This window comes from Esox lucius, chromosome 1 (genome assembly GCF_011004845.1).
Source record: "Esox lucius isolate fEsoLuc1 chromosome 1, fEsoLuc1.pri, whole genome shotgun sequence".
Classification (NCBI taxonomy): Eukaryota; Metazoa; Chordata; class Actinopteri; order Esociformes; family Esocidae; genus Esox; species Esox lucius.
In genome coordinates this window covers 23523770-23538494 of record NC_047569.1, presented here as the reverse complement: position 1 = coordinate 23538494, position 14725 = coordinate 23523770, and the positions used below count along the sequence as shown (strand labels likewise).

Here is a 14725-nt window from a genome sequence, read left to right as displayed (position 1 = left end):
CCGCAACAGTTGAAACCTTTGGTACTGATACTGTATGTGCATTAAGGCTGCACGATATATCGTTTCAGCATCGACATTGCGATGTACGCATCGATGGTCACATCGCAGAACGATTTAGTAAGGTAAATATATATCAGCCTAGAATATATATTTTTTTCAAATGTTAAACTAGCATTATATCTGTCTAATATAAGGTAATTTAGTCTGATTTATGGTTTATTGGATACACAGTTTATTATTATTATTATTTTAAACACGATTTGTTGGTGCACTTAGATGACATGCAGACTGCATCTAGCAGTTAGTAAGTTATGCCCAATTGCAAATTCTATTTTACTACTGTTGCTATTGCTATACTATTACTGTTACATATTATTACCTAGCAACCTGTTCTGAAATATAAACATGTTCATGAGTTTCATAAATTGTTATGGTAGAGTATGGGGCTGGGGAAGAATGGAGGATACATACTGTCAGGTTGATAGCCAAAGCTCTTTCTGAAGACATCCTGTATTTTTTCATATCACAAATATATAACGCAGAAAAACCAAACATCGCAATGTCAGTTATTTCCAATAGCGTGCAACCCTAATGTGCATATTGTCATTTTCTCCATTTGTGTCTGGAATGTGCAAATATAGACATGGATGGAGTTTATGAAAGGAAATAGTCTCTCACCTTGTATCCAGACGTGAACGTCCAGAGTGCGAGGTCCGATGTCATTGGACACCTCACACCTATACAGTCCAGAGTCATTTCTCTCCAGAGGACGAGTGAAACTAAAAGTGTTGTTCACTATATCCACACCGTCAGGCATCGGCCCATCCAACCTGGAAATTATATTAGAAATAAACACAGATAAACCACTACTTAACTCAACCTACGCCTAGACAGCCCTGGTCAAAGTAGCATGTGTTTTCATCCCAAACAGCATTCTGATTCTAGATTTCCTCTACAGCACATTACTTCTGACTACAGTTCATTGGGCCGTGGGCAATAGCAGTGACCTTTTCCGGAATGGGGCAACGAGTGATGTGGCCAGTGAATAGCATTTAGTGGGGTGTAATGGGGGGTTAAGGGGCCAGGTAGAGGACACTGACCGGCTCCAGGAGAAGTGGTGGGCAGGTGGGTTAGCAGTGGCTCCACAGTCCATCTTCATCTTCTCCTGGCCAACAAACCAGTTCTGGTTATATCCAACCACCTTCACTTCAGGAGCAACTGGAAAAAGACCAGATGATTATTTAATCCTATTGTGATTAAGTCTACATAAGAACTAGACTAGGGTACATACCAAGGCCTATTGTACCAGATACATTGAGATCAGGATCCTTTAATAACACAACTGACCAGTGACAGTCTTCTCCATACAAAACAGAAGATTCATTTAAACTGAAAAAGCCCTAGTTTGCATTGTACATTCTAACAGCCAATGTGACCCCCAGCAGTACAGTGATGACAAATGAGCTTTTCAAGAGGAACAAAGCAAGTAATATAAAAGCATAAAAAGAGATAATCAGAAGGAAAAAGCAGAGTATGGATTTAACCACGCAGAGGTCTGGTTGGTTGTGTGAAGCCTGGCCACCAAACAAATACCCACACATGACGGGGAGAGTGAAGAGAAAGACATAAGACAGAGCTGGTGAACGAGAGGCAACATCAGATAGGTCAGGGACATGCAATGATGCCCTCCCCAGCAGACACACACAGACAAAAGACACATGAGGTTTCACAGATCAACCCAACACTGACCAATTAATGGACAGCAGTTAATTTAGGAAATACTGACTCTGGCTTCCTATTTCTCTATTCTGATTACCCAGGAGAGTGGGCAGGCTACACGTTTGACAGCACATGGCCAGTCAGGGAAAAGAACAAGGGGTTATCAGTGCGGGGCCCGTTGACCTCTGCACTCTGGCCGTGGTGAAATTGTGCTTCTTTGGCACTTAAAATCCCCTGCCTTGGCATTTGACAGGATTTATTGAGCTCCAAAGCTTCTCTCTTCCTGCATTAACCTTCGCTTTCTGCATCGCCACTGCTTGCCCACACCTCACTGATGCTGGTGCTACAATTGAGGCTTGATCAATACTTCATAAAATGCCTTCATTAACTTGCACTCACGTACTCGAAACAGATACTGTCCACTATCCACCAGTTTAGCAACCCAAGGAAGTGTGCATCAATGATTATAACATTGAGGCTAATGCATATGTTGATGTCAACGCGGGTACTTCTGTCAGTTGTTTAATGTGCTTTCAAAGTATGACTTAGGAATACACAGCGATATATAGAGGGCGTCCACAAAAGGGCTGGTAGAAAAAGGTTTCCTGGACCAGATCTTACTTCTCTTCCAACTGATCCTGAAGCTAAGTAAGTGGGCCCTCTAGTTCATGATCCGAGTGCAAGGTGAATGATCTCCAAGACCATGAAAAGTATCGTTGGAGATAAGATGGAGCCCTTCACTGAGCAAAATCAAAAAAATAAAAAGTCCATCAAAAAAAAAAGTCCACCACTACTGTTTTCTTTGGGTTAAGTACCAGATTATTTTGACTGTACTAAACCGCCAGCCAGTTGACTTCCCTGCAGTACATGAATTAATCCCCTTCAGTGATGAGACCAACCACAGTGGAGCTATCAGTACATTTGAGTAGCTTAACAGATGCATTTGTGGAGGTGCAGTAATTGGTTCAGAGGGATGAGAGCATGCATCCTTGCAGTGCTCCATTGCTGAGGGATACAGAGCAAGTGACAGCAGTCCACTGACAGACAGAGATGGACAGTTTCAGTTATGTTCAAGAGGGTCTGGGTTGAAATGGTTCTGGTATGATGCTGTTAAACTAAGAGCATAGTGCACGATAAGGCTGCAACAGCTAATCCATAAATATCGATAATAAAAATAGTTGGCAATGAATGTTGCCATCGATTAGTTGGGTCTAGACAAGACGAAGCAACAAAAATAAACATTTTGAAAGATAATGGAGGCTGAGATGGTGGAGGATGCACTGAAGGGAAGTCAAACATGACCAAAAATGTCAAAGGTATAGGACCACTTTACTCTGAAGTATATAGTTACTTTATTAGTTTGCAACAAATAAAGTTTGTTGCAAACTTTGCTAAGCAGAAGTCTCATGGCACTGGAGCACATCTGTAATGATTGAAAACATTTTGTAGACATGATGACAGAAGATGAAGAGGGCTCAGCAGAGTATGTTAACATAACACACATTTGTCCATACATTTTTGTTTGTATTCATGGAGTTTTGTGTTAAATTGTTCATCTAGAATGCATGGCTGAGTTAACGTCAATGTCAAGATTTCTCACCACCAAACTGATATACTACTTGAGCACTTTTGAGTTTGTGTATAGTTGAGCAGCTCCGGCTTGCTTAACATTCACAACATTACTGATGAATTAACCCATTAGTGTCAAATTTGGTGAGTTCTTCATTTCTCCACAATAGAAAGGTTGAGGCATTTAAATGCATTACAATTTGCATTAGCATTTACAGTACCAGTAAGTCTCTCATCCAGCTTCATGTAGTACACTGGAATGTTTTACCAACAGTCTTAGAAATGGGTTGGTGAGGTGTTGGAGAATGTAGAGGCCCACGTTGGTAGTGTTGTCCACAGACCTGCTGGCTCTGTAGACAAACCGCAGTGGGTCAAGGGAAGCACCAGTGATAGTTTTGTGATGGGAAATGTCTAAGCATTTAAACGTTTTCATGACGACTGAGATGAGTGCCACAGGTCAGAAGTAATTCAGACAGGACACATTTTTTGGGATTAACTGGAAAATTGATGGAAGATTTTTAAACAGGCAAGAGCAGTTTATTGCTCTAGTGACATATTGAATGTCTGTGAAAACAGGGGAGAGCTGGTCAGCACAGTGATGGCGGCAGAGATTATGTCAGGGCCTGTTCCTGTTCACAGGAGACTGTTTACTTCTTATTCTTTACTTAGTGGATAAAGGACAACTTAGAATCAGCTGGGAGAGAGGAGGGTTCCTTGGGAGGCAAAGGGATGGAGGGTAGGTGGTGGGGGTGCTGGAAGGCTAGGGGTAAACATGAGAGGGCGAAGTGGGGAGTGAGGTCATCTGGTGATTGATGGGCCATTGAGGGTCAATGTGCAGTAAACTGGCTGAGCCTGTTGGCAGAACCAGGTACACAACAACAGCAGGGGGTTTGGTTTAGAGTTGGTGATCCCCCTAACTCCTTTACAAACAAACAAAACATCCCCATTCAAGAATTACTGTCTCCAGATATCTGGTTTGCATAAGTGTTAATTGTTTCCAATAGTTGCAATGTTTTCTAAAATAGAGAATTCAATTGCTTGATGGATCATCTTATGCTTCTGTTGAAACAATTAAATGTGTTCTTAATAAAAACAAAAAACATTGGTGATTCTTTGCAAAGCATCCCAAGAAGTTCATGTTTTGTCGGTCACTGGCACAAAAAAGTTTGAGAATAGCTGTAGGAAATTGTAATAGCTGTTTGTATTTGGGAAAATCTTGTTTAAGGATTGCATGGTTAAAATCCACCATGATGGTTACTGTAGAATTTGGATGTTTGAGTTCTACCTCAGTAATCTAGCAATTTTGATGGTGCAGGCACTTCACAGGAATTGAGTTATTTAGCCAGTATTGGTGAAACAAAAGGCAGTGGTGAAAGAGAAGTACATTTTATATTTCCCAGTAAATGAAGCGCCTCCATTTTGTTGGAACGGAAAGGACCTGGGGGGCTTAATGACTCTGGTTTGGGTTCATAAGCTAACCAGAGAACTTCCCTCTAGTCCTGCTTCCCAGGTGAATAGACGTGGTTTAAGATTAGTCTTGTGAAATATGTATGATAGTAAAAAAACAGCTTGTAACTTTATACTAATATTCAGTAATATATTACCTGTTAAGGAAATCTGCATTTCTGTTGCATCCCAGAGTTTAACAAACACAGAAAAACAGAATTTATAACAGTGACACTGCTGAATTTACAATCCATGTGGCAGTTGTCTAAATCATTATACAGAGAGCACATGCTGTTCTAACATTATAAGCAACAGCTGTCCCTGACAGACAGACAACTGAGAAAAATCTGCCATAAAGCCCACCTATCAGCTTTACACAACCACTTAAACAGAACAAAGATGCCCCTCTCCTGTCCAGGCTAGCTTCTTGCCATGGTGAACATTCAGTGTCGGAGGGATTTGGCCCCATTCTTCTTGGCAGATTTACTCCAGGTTGTGCAGGGTGGTAGGATGAAGCTCTTGAACAGCAATTTTCAAATAGTGCTATAGATTATCAATGCAGTTGAGATCAGGACTTTGACTAGGCCACAGTGGTGCATTCACGTTTTTGTTGTTGAGATACACCAGTTGTGGCTTTGGCTTTGTTTTTTGCATCATTGTCCTAATGAAAGGCGAATTTCCACCCAAGCTTCCGTTTTCTCCCATTATTTCCTAGTATTTTACGCTATTCATTCTTCCTTCAATTTTAACAAGGTGCCCAGTCCCCACTGATAAGCATCCACACAGCATGAGGCTGTCGCCACCATACTTCACTGTAGTGATTGGGTGTCTTGAGGCCTGGGCAGTGTTAGGTTTGGTGCACACAAAGCCCAATAAGTTGTGCCTAAAAAGATCTTTATTGGTCTCACCTGACCACTAAACCTTTTTCCACATCGCAGCAGGGCCACACATGCTTTCTGGCAAACTCCTGGCTTGCTTTCAGAGTAACAGCTTATTTCCTGAGACACTCATACAGGCCAGTGTTATATAGAGCTCTTGGTATGGTAGAATGGTGCATCATTTCTATACTATTCTTGGCAGTGCCTGGGTGGTATGATGCAGCTTGCAGTTTCTGATTATTGATCCAACTGTACTCAACAGTATATCAAAACATCAACACATGAATATTACTTTATCTCTAACTTCAGTAGGTCTTTGTTTTCCATTGTCCATTAAATTCACAGCCTGACCAATGACCCTTCAACAGTGGGGATTTTGTACAGGAAATGTGACAACATTTTTAGTGGTTCACTGATGGAGGTCAATGGTATGGAAAATGTGTCCTTGATTTCATTCCTCTGGACATTTCCTCACTGTGCAAACTGGGAGCTTTCACAGCACATCAGGTTAAATATTCATCTGTCTTTCTTACAAATATTACCCAACAGAAAACCAATGTTTTAAAATAAAATGTCAAACAGATCGAAATTTCAATATAGCACTTCAAATGAAGTAACACGAAAGTAGGTCAGTAGTCAAAATACTTTGGCACCAGGCAGTGTATTTACTTATCATAAAAAGGTGATCTAGCTAGTGGTCATTTTTCAATGACCCTGCTACTCTGCTGTCCTGTCCCCCGGTCCCTCCCCAATACTCACACTGCACGTTGAGCACATACGGTATCCTGAACTCGGTCTGCAGGGCTGGGTGGCGTACCACACAGGTGAGTGTTTGACCATGGGCATGTCTCTGTGGCTCCCAAATGTAGCGTACCTGAATAAAGCATGTTTAAGAGAGTGGAACATAAAGATAGAGTTTACACCACTCTATAGCGACACAAAACTATAATGATTTAGGGTTAGGAATAAGCCAGAAGATGACAACACTAGAAGAATATATGAATAATTATATTGAGGTTTCATAAAAAGTATCGTGAACAGATTGTCCGTATATATAACATTTGGGGAAATCAGGTTGATTCTAAACATTACCTATGTCCTTGGTGTTGAATTTAATGCCTTTTGAAATAAGGTTAATCCGGAAATAGATGGGAACCACGGTCCTTTAATACCTCTGACTAGAGCTCAAGGGCAAATCGGACTAAAACTTCCTCAAGTCAAAGGTTGTGAACTATGTGGGGAACAGAGCGCGGTGTGGAACTGTTGGTACTTTGGCGTGTTGTCAAAGCAGTACCTCTGTTCTAATCATACCTGGGTGGTGGAAGTTCCGTTGGGCTCGTCCTGCGTGTCTACCTCAGTGTGGCCTAACAGCTCAGACTCCCAGGACACTTCAGCTGCAGGCCGGCCACGCTCCGCGATGCAGGTGGCCACCACTACCTCAGTACCACCGTCCACCAGGGCTCTGGAGCCGGAGGCAACGTAGACCTTGGGCTCCACTACGGGAGGAGACAACACACCACTTTTAAACTTTAACAGCCGCAATGAGGCGTTCATTTGGCAGCACTGACAATAAAAAGGAACAATCACAACTTGAAAGAGACGGAAAGAGTGAGGATGAGGGTATGAAGGTGGGATAACTGAATGGAGAATAGATTATAAAATCAGTATGGACATTTTTTATATGATGACGAATAAATAATGAAGATCATAAAACAAGGACAGACAGACAGAAATGGCCATTAAACCCATAAAAACACTCCCAAAGGCAGCAGATTTCTAGAAATTCATAGATATCTTACAGAAACATGTATGAGCCAAGCAATCTGATAATATGGGAGCAAATTGGAGGGAACTCAACTCGCTGTTGTGATTGTGCGGGTGATAGCAATGTCTGTCAGACATGTTTGTGTGATTGTAAAAATATTACTGTGCAGCATTCTAGTGACTTATAGAGCATCTCCATAAAACACACATCTTCTCTTGAAAAAACTGGATGTTGCGCTAGAAATGCTGTACTTTCAAGCTACTCAAACTACACAACTTGCTATTAATGTGTTTCATAAGTACATGTTTTGTTACTCCAAGGACCCATAAAACAAAAGGTTTCAACACAACCTTCTCAACCATTTATCTATTGAATGTATGTTCAACCGTGTGATATCCTGTCCGGGGTTGATGATACCCCTACGCTGCTATTCAGTGCTAAGAAAGTAGCGTCATGTCACCCTGGCTACCAGTGACAACTCAGACATCAGTTGTGATACACTTCTCTAAGTAAAGCAGCATAAACAGAACAATTTGAAAGGAAAGTGAATGACGTAACACAGCACTCTACCTCTTATACAGAGCACAGCTTTTACTGCTATAGCGCAGAGACATGCTGAACATAACTTTCAAAATCACTGACAACTAGAGGGGTTAGCACTGGGGTCAGCTACTCTAAGAGAGAGACACAAAGAGAGCAATTCAGATCATCTAGAAGTCAAACGGGCAGCCCACTTCCAAAATCAGCCCCACCCACTTCCAGAAATACATCTGTTCCTCTTATGCCCAGGCACCAGTGAGTCACTGTGACATATTACAAGAGTGTGACCACTAAGTAAAATGTAATGTACAAATTACATTAAGTCACATGCAGTATCTTTCAGCCTTAACTGGTCAACATTCTTATTTTAGGTGTAAAATCCTGTTGAGTGAAATATTTTTAGACACACTGAGACCCGGTGTTCCATAACAGGATGCTTCCATTTCAAGTGCTCAAGCACAGTGATGTTCCCATGGTGAAAGCCAATTCTGACTTACACAGCCCACACTGCACTGTATGGATATCATTATTTTATTTTGTTCATGTTTTGGGTCACACTGTGCAGGCTCACTGCCGCCTGTAGGCTCAGAATGTTTCAAGTAAGGTGTGTGAGATTGTTGTACTCACACAGAGGTGTTAAGAATGTCGGCTAATAGGGACAGCAGCATATATAAAAGTGACTAAAAGACAGCCATAACAGAAGGTCAACATTGCGCTATTTTCACAACTAAGAATGACAGGCATAGTACGCATGGCGGCACGGAAGTGGTGGTTTTGAAGAAGTAGCATGTGTTAAAGACTGACCACTCACTGGCCAATCAGAACATGCTCCATGGCTACAAACAGTAGGTGGCCACTCATAGCGTTGTTAATCGTAGCCTTGTAGCCATGCTACATTGCCAATTGGTTTGACTTGGAAAGTGAGAAACCTCTTTCACATTGGACGCTGCATGGCTTAGCTAAAAAGAGAAGATTTTACATTAAATGTACATCAAGGATAGTAAAAAATGCTCATCAGTGAGTCAGCGATATGAGTCGATGTATACTTCTTGTTGGAGAAAAAGTAAAAGTGGAGTTGGGCCAAACTGCGGACATTTTCCATAATATCCGCAAGGACCAGTAGCATCGCTGATATGTCTGTATCTGTTTTTTAAGTGTAAGAAGAAACTTTATTTTCCTTCTCCACTGTTTCCAGGTGGGGGCTTGGAGCTTAAGTAACACAGCTCCTCCCACCATGGAAATGTAACCATGTGCTTTTGTGTGGTTAGGTGGAAGGGAGTGGTCGAAAAAAAAACAGAGAGGGAATGAAAAAGAACAACAGCGAGAAAAAAAGACTAAAGAAAGACCAATATGAAAAAAAAGAGCAAAATAGTCACTAAGCCATTTTACCTTATAACCTAAGATAGAAAAATGTGAATCAATGTTTCTTTTTTTACATGCTGATTTTATATCAGCGATTTTTCTCAGAAGCAGAGTGGACTGCATTCCACAGGAAAAAACACAGAAGAAAAAAAAAAACTACAGTAAAAAAAATATAATAAAAGGCAAAGTAGAAAATGACTACGGTTACGTGCGAAATGGTAAGCTATTTCCTCCAGTATTTGCAAAACATCCTTTTCCCTAGATAGTGAACTCCTTTAAAAAAGCCCTATTAAGGCTCTGGTCAAAAGTAATGGATTAGGCCAGGGGTCAGCCACAGGTGGTGCACATGCCAAAGCCAATTTGCTTTGTTTTTGACACTATTGTCAACATCATAAGGAGGACCCACTGAGGAAGTAACTGCCCCTAAACCCAACACTCTCAGACCTTAAATTACATTTTACATCACATTTGAGTGTACTGTACTTGAAAGTGCACTTATCAAGCATGGGGACAGTGATGATTGGAGTTAATTATCAGGCTAAAGAGTTCACTAGGAGTGAGAAACACAAGGAGTCTGACCATTGAGATTGTGACATAAAAATGGTAGTCTAAATGTAACTGCAACCGCCGATGTACGACGTGACTAGTTTGGTATTAAATTGTGTCTGACATCAACTCTGCAAGTGAGCTAAGCTGTTCAATCCTCCCCTGAAGCTAAATTTGAGGACTAAGAGGGAAGCTTTTGTAAATTGGAATGGCACTTGAGATGGCTATCAAAACAGCCTCTGGGCTGTCAACTTTGCACATTTGTAACTTTGTAAATTCCAGCCAAAATCAACCTAAATTGAGTGTCCTCCTGTGAGTAGGGTTCATAAGGACCTGACAAAAGGACTTTCAAGTACTTCAAGGGGCAATATGTTACCTTAATGTTTTAAGTTAATGCTTGAAATATTTTTCTACTAACTTTATCCGAGTGCCTGAGATACTAAAATTGTAACTTTCTTGCCGGTCTGTTTGCATAGACAAAAAATATTAGTATATTTGCTTTAGACACAAGCAGTACTATCTTACTGACCCTGAACCACACTGGACTAGCTAAAACTATTCGGGTCTCGTTTGGTAAGGGAAAATAAGGAAGAGACAATTCATGGTATTGTTCAGAGGCAGGATTCTATACAATGCCCCATTAAGCAACCACCATCTCGGTTTCCATAATCTGAAACAAGAAATATCTCCTTACATTGTTTTATTTTAAACAATTAATATAAACACAATACTATTTATCAAGCATTATTATAAAAATATCTAAGCTGGGGGGAAAAACCATTAGGTTAACATCTAGTTCTATGACAGCAAGTATTAGTAGTGGTGAACCAACATTGTGGAATCTCCAGCTTTGTTTAAATCTACAGTTTAGCAGCATTTGGGGTTTCCTGTAGACTATAAAAGTGATCAACAGAGTTGTTGATGAAATATAATACATAAATATTATGTTGGCACTGATTGACGAAAGTACCCTTTACAACTGCTAAAACCTCAAGAGTCAATATCCGCAGAGCACCACAGAAACAAGTGGACATTAACGCAGCCGGTGAAATGAAACAAGTGCAACAGAAGTTAGTTTTCACCGCGCTCATTTTGTTTTAATATCTTTAGGTTGATCGGCATATCTGCGGAGCATGACCGGGTATGTGGTGGATCTTGGCCTGCTCGAAGTACTGCTGTTGGGGAATCAAAAATCCCCAACTGCTATTGAGCAGCTTGTGATGTGCATTAGCCTGATTAAGTTTTTCTTCTGAAGACACGATCTTAAGGCCGTCTTTATTTGGTTTTGGAGAAAGAATCCCCTATCTGCGGGCACAGCATAAATTGGGATAAGGCAATTTTTGCCACTTCTGCCTTTATGAGGACTCTGAAAGCAGGTAGAACAATTTGGAAACTTCGCATTTCTATTGTTTTTCTTCTGAGAAATCTGGCCCGGCAGCCAAAATTTCAGCAAACAAGCAGTTCCCACACAATCTGATTTTAAAACAATGTTTGTGCCATCTTTACATATTGCACTTTATTTTATATTGTGCCCTCCTCAGGCATTGTGCTTTATATATTCTTCCTGGATTAGTGTGGCATCTTTCGCTAAACTAAGAACAAATAGTCTATGATTGTTGACAATAAATGTTTGCACTGTGCTGAAATCATCCCAAACTGTGACCCTCAAAACACGATACGTACCACCCCATGAATTTGGCTTACCGTTGCACCCCTGATACTGACTGGGTTTAGACTGCTCAGTTTTCTGCAGCATATTTTGTGTTAAGTGTGTGAAAAACAATATAAATGTTAATAAAACGTATTAAAACAGGCTACCTAAAATGTTGACGACAGTGGATGCCTGTGTGTTCCCAAGCGGGAACGTAGCCACTTTGCAGGTGTAAGATCCGATGTCCTGAAAACCCACGCCTTCAAGGATAATGGTGGCATCATGCACGGAGGGGTTCAGGAAGGAGAGGCGCCTGGTATAATCTGGGGAGATGGAGATGCCAAACTGGGGGTTGAAGACAGCTAGGGTGATTGTGCCTGAGGGCATTCGGCGCTCCCATGACGTCTGGGTGAGGCTGAGGTTGGTGCCCACCTCTACCCGGCAGGCCAGCGTGATGTTCTTCCCCAAAACCGCATTCACCCTTTCTGGGACCAGCACCTCGTTGCTGCTCACACCTACAGACAGGAGATATAGAGGCAGAGAGTCAAGTAGATGGACACAGGTAATGCTCACCTTTAGAAGATGAAAATTATTGCTAACAACATAGGCCTACCTCTGAACACCACGTTTATACTTATGGAAAAAAAAAGTTACCACTTCAGAATAAGGTACGCCTATGAAACGCTGTACCGTTCCTCAAAATCAATGTTCCGCTTCATTATTTTGGTGCCGTGCCAGAGAAAAATAATTACCACCAAGACGCACCGTGAAGATCCACAGCCCAGATTTCATTATCAGCACCAGAAAAAAAATTATACAGCTGTACTAGAGATTTACTGTAAAAAGCAGCTCGTCAAAACGTGTATTTCGAAATTCTGTTGTGGCCTTGCCAGTAACCTTTAGCCAAGGCCTAAACAATATACAGTGTTTCATTGTATTAGGTTAACAGTGTAATATCCACATGTTGAACATGTAGGCTTTTGAAAAAGGGAATAGGCCATTAGTTGCCCTAAAACTAAATTACTGCTCAGCACGATCATGCACTAACAGATTCAGGCAGCGTGAGTTAACTTCAAATCTAATAAAACATTGGTTTTGAAGTTGTGACACTGCTGCATTTTAGAACTCTACTCTCAGTACTAAAATTATCCTTGGGAGGTCTGCAGAACCCCATTTCACTTCCCACACAACAAACACATTTTTCCATAGGAAACACTGTTCTGACAACACTTTCCCATGGAAAAGGGCTGACTAGGTTCTAGAATCTACGTTGTATGTACGTGAAACTAAGATGTTATTTTAACCGTATCGTCATTGTCATACGGTCAGTGCAAGAGACATCTAATGGTTCCTGAAGGCTCTTTTAAGCATAGGTAATGAGAAAATGAAGCATAGTAAGAACTGTTCTTTCAACTTTTCGAGGCTGTTTTGGCAGGGAGATGGGTCTGGGCCACCCCTCAGCGTGTTCACTTCTAATGAGCTACACAAACCGTAGCACACACACCAACACACATTCAGCCTTCCTGTTCACCCCAGGGTGTCCTCACAGTCCCTGCTGCTAATTGTTAGAGGACCTTGCAATATAAAGTCAAAGCATTAAGAAGAAGAAAAAAATCTGGAAGCAGATTAAACATAAGCAATTTAATGTGTTTTTTCCCCATTTATATAAGGCCCTTTAATCTGTGTGTCTATGTACACAGCATGTTTATTTGAACATGTTGTGGAGTTATTTTCAGCTTACAGTAACATGAAAATGTGGGTGTTTCAGCGTGGCTCACTGGCTGGTTTGGAGGCTGTAATTGAGTAAAATTTCAAGAAGCCAATTGCGGAGAAGATGAACAGTGAGCAAGAATATGACAAAATGCTGTCAACAGTGGAAATCAGCCACTTCAGTGGCCAGAAATTAACCAACCTGATTCAACCTAAGTATCACCTAAGTATGTCCCCATCATTTTCATTTGACTTTGCTTGGAAAGTATTAGTTTCTTGATAACTACTAGACAAACACATTTGATACAGGCCAATAGTAGATAAGACAACAGACTATTCTTAGGCTGGTCTATGGTGTGTACTTACACATGAAATGATCACACTCTACAGAAACAGAGATACTAGTAAGTGCCAACTTCCCAATGGTATATTGCAGCTTGGATATGGCTACTTTTTATTTGATAATAATAGATTATCAGTAGCCTAAAATTTTAATAAGAGGTTAGCATAAGCAGAGTGTCTAGATTATTGGGCAAAATATATTCCAGTCAATACCAGATTCAAATGCTTTAAAATAATAACAGCAATGAGTCATTGATTCCAAAATCATATTTAAACATTAGGGGTACATATGAACTTAAACAACCCTTGCTTCTAGATTGAATTGTTGGGGAGCATCTCTTTGTAAATCTTGTACAAGCCTTCATGTTTTTACATGAACCAGTTGCCAATCAAAACATTCAAAACATAAGGTCTGAGTTAACACAATTTACAGTTATATTTGTAAGATCTAAATTTCCCTTACCAATGTGTGATGAGTAAATTAATAAAAGTGGACTACTTCCTGGTATTTTAAGTCCTTGGCATGAATATGAGTGGTAAACCACAGCTATTCTACCCTGGCTAAGAAGGAATACAGGCTCTCCCCACTCCCTTGCCTCCTCTGTAATTTCAAGGATCCCGTTCCCGCCCGTCCATGCACACACACCTCCATAAAAAGTAAACTGGGGGCGAGTATGTGAGCAATGTCCACATGTGCGGATGATTCAGGCATTTTGTTCAGGTACAGGATTAGCGCATCACATAGCAAGCCTAGATCTGGTAGTGGTGGGTTTAAAAGTATACCATGGCCAAATGGTTGTGTATATGCTGCACTTCAGTGGGTTTGTGTGGCACTGTTTGTTTACTGCCAGCATACTGTCATAGTATCCTCTGAGTGTATTGGTATGGTTGAGAGTCAGGGTCAGGCTCCACTTAGGACACCGAGGGGACACCAGCTGCTGCACTCTGTCCCCAGGCCTAACACACCCAGTCCGGCAGCCAAGTGCCTCAACTACATTTATAATGACAAGAAATACGCACACAAATGTCATGAGTTTCATGGTACGGTTTCATTATGAATAGATAATTGCAGTATATTTTTCATTTACGTACAATTATGAACAATTATGAAACAGTGCGCCTTGCAAAAGTATTTAGACCCCTGACCAAGTCTCTCACTGCACATTAATCTTTGTTTTATATTTTACAGTAAAACAC

At 40.9% G+C, this 14725-nt stretch overlaps 1 protein-coding gene across 1 annotated transcript in view; it reads right to left on the bottom strand.

The window, feature by feature from the left end:
- The window catches only part of nectin3a (nectin cell adhesion molecule 3a), a 54963-nt gene that overhangs the window by 4912 nt on the left and 35326 nt on the right, over nt 1-14725 (bottom strand). The window contains exons 2-6 of the mRNA XM_010893645.3: nt 11644-11991; nt 6924-7108; nt 6372-6486; nt 1101-1218; nt 679-830 (exon numbers count right to left, since the gene is read on the bottom strand). Coding sequence (XP_010891947.2) covers nt 679-830; nt 1101-1218; nt 6372-6486; nt 6924-7108; nt 11644-11991 — 918 coding nt within the window. The remainder of the gene's footprint in view (nt 1-678; nt 831-1100; nt 1219-6371; nt 6487-6923; nt 7109-11643; nt 11992-14725) is intronic.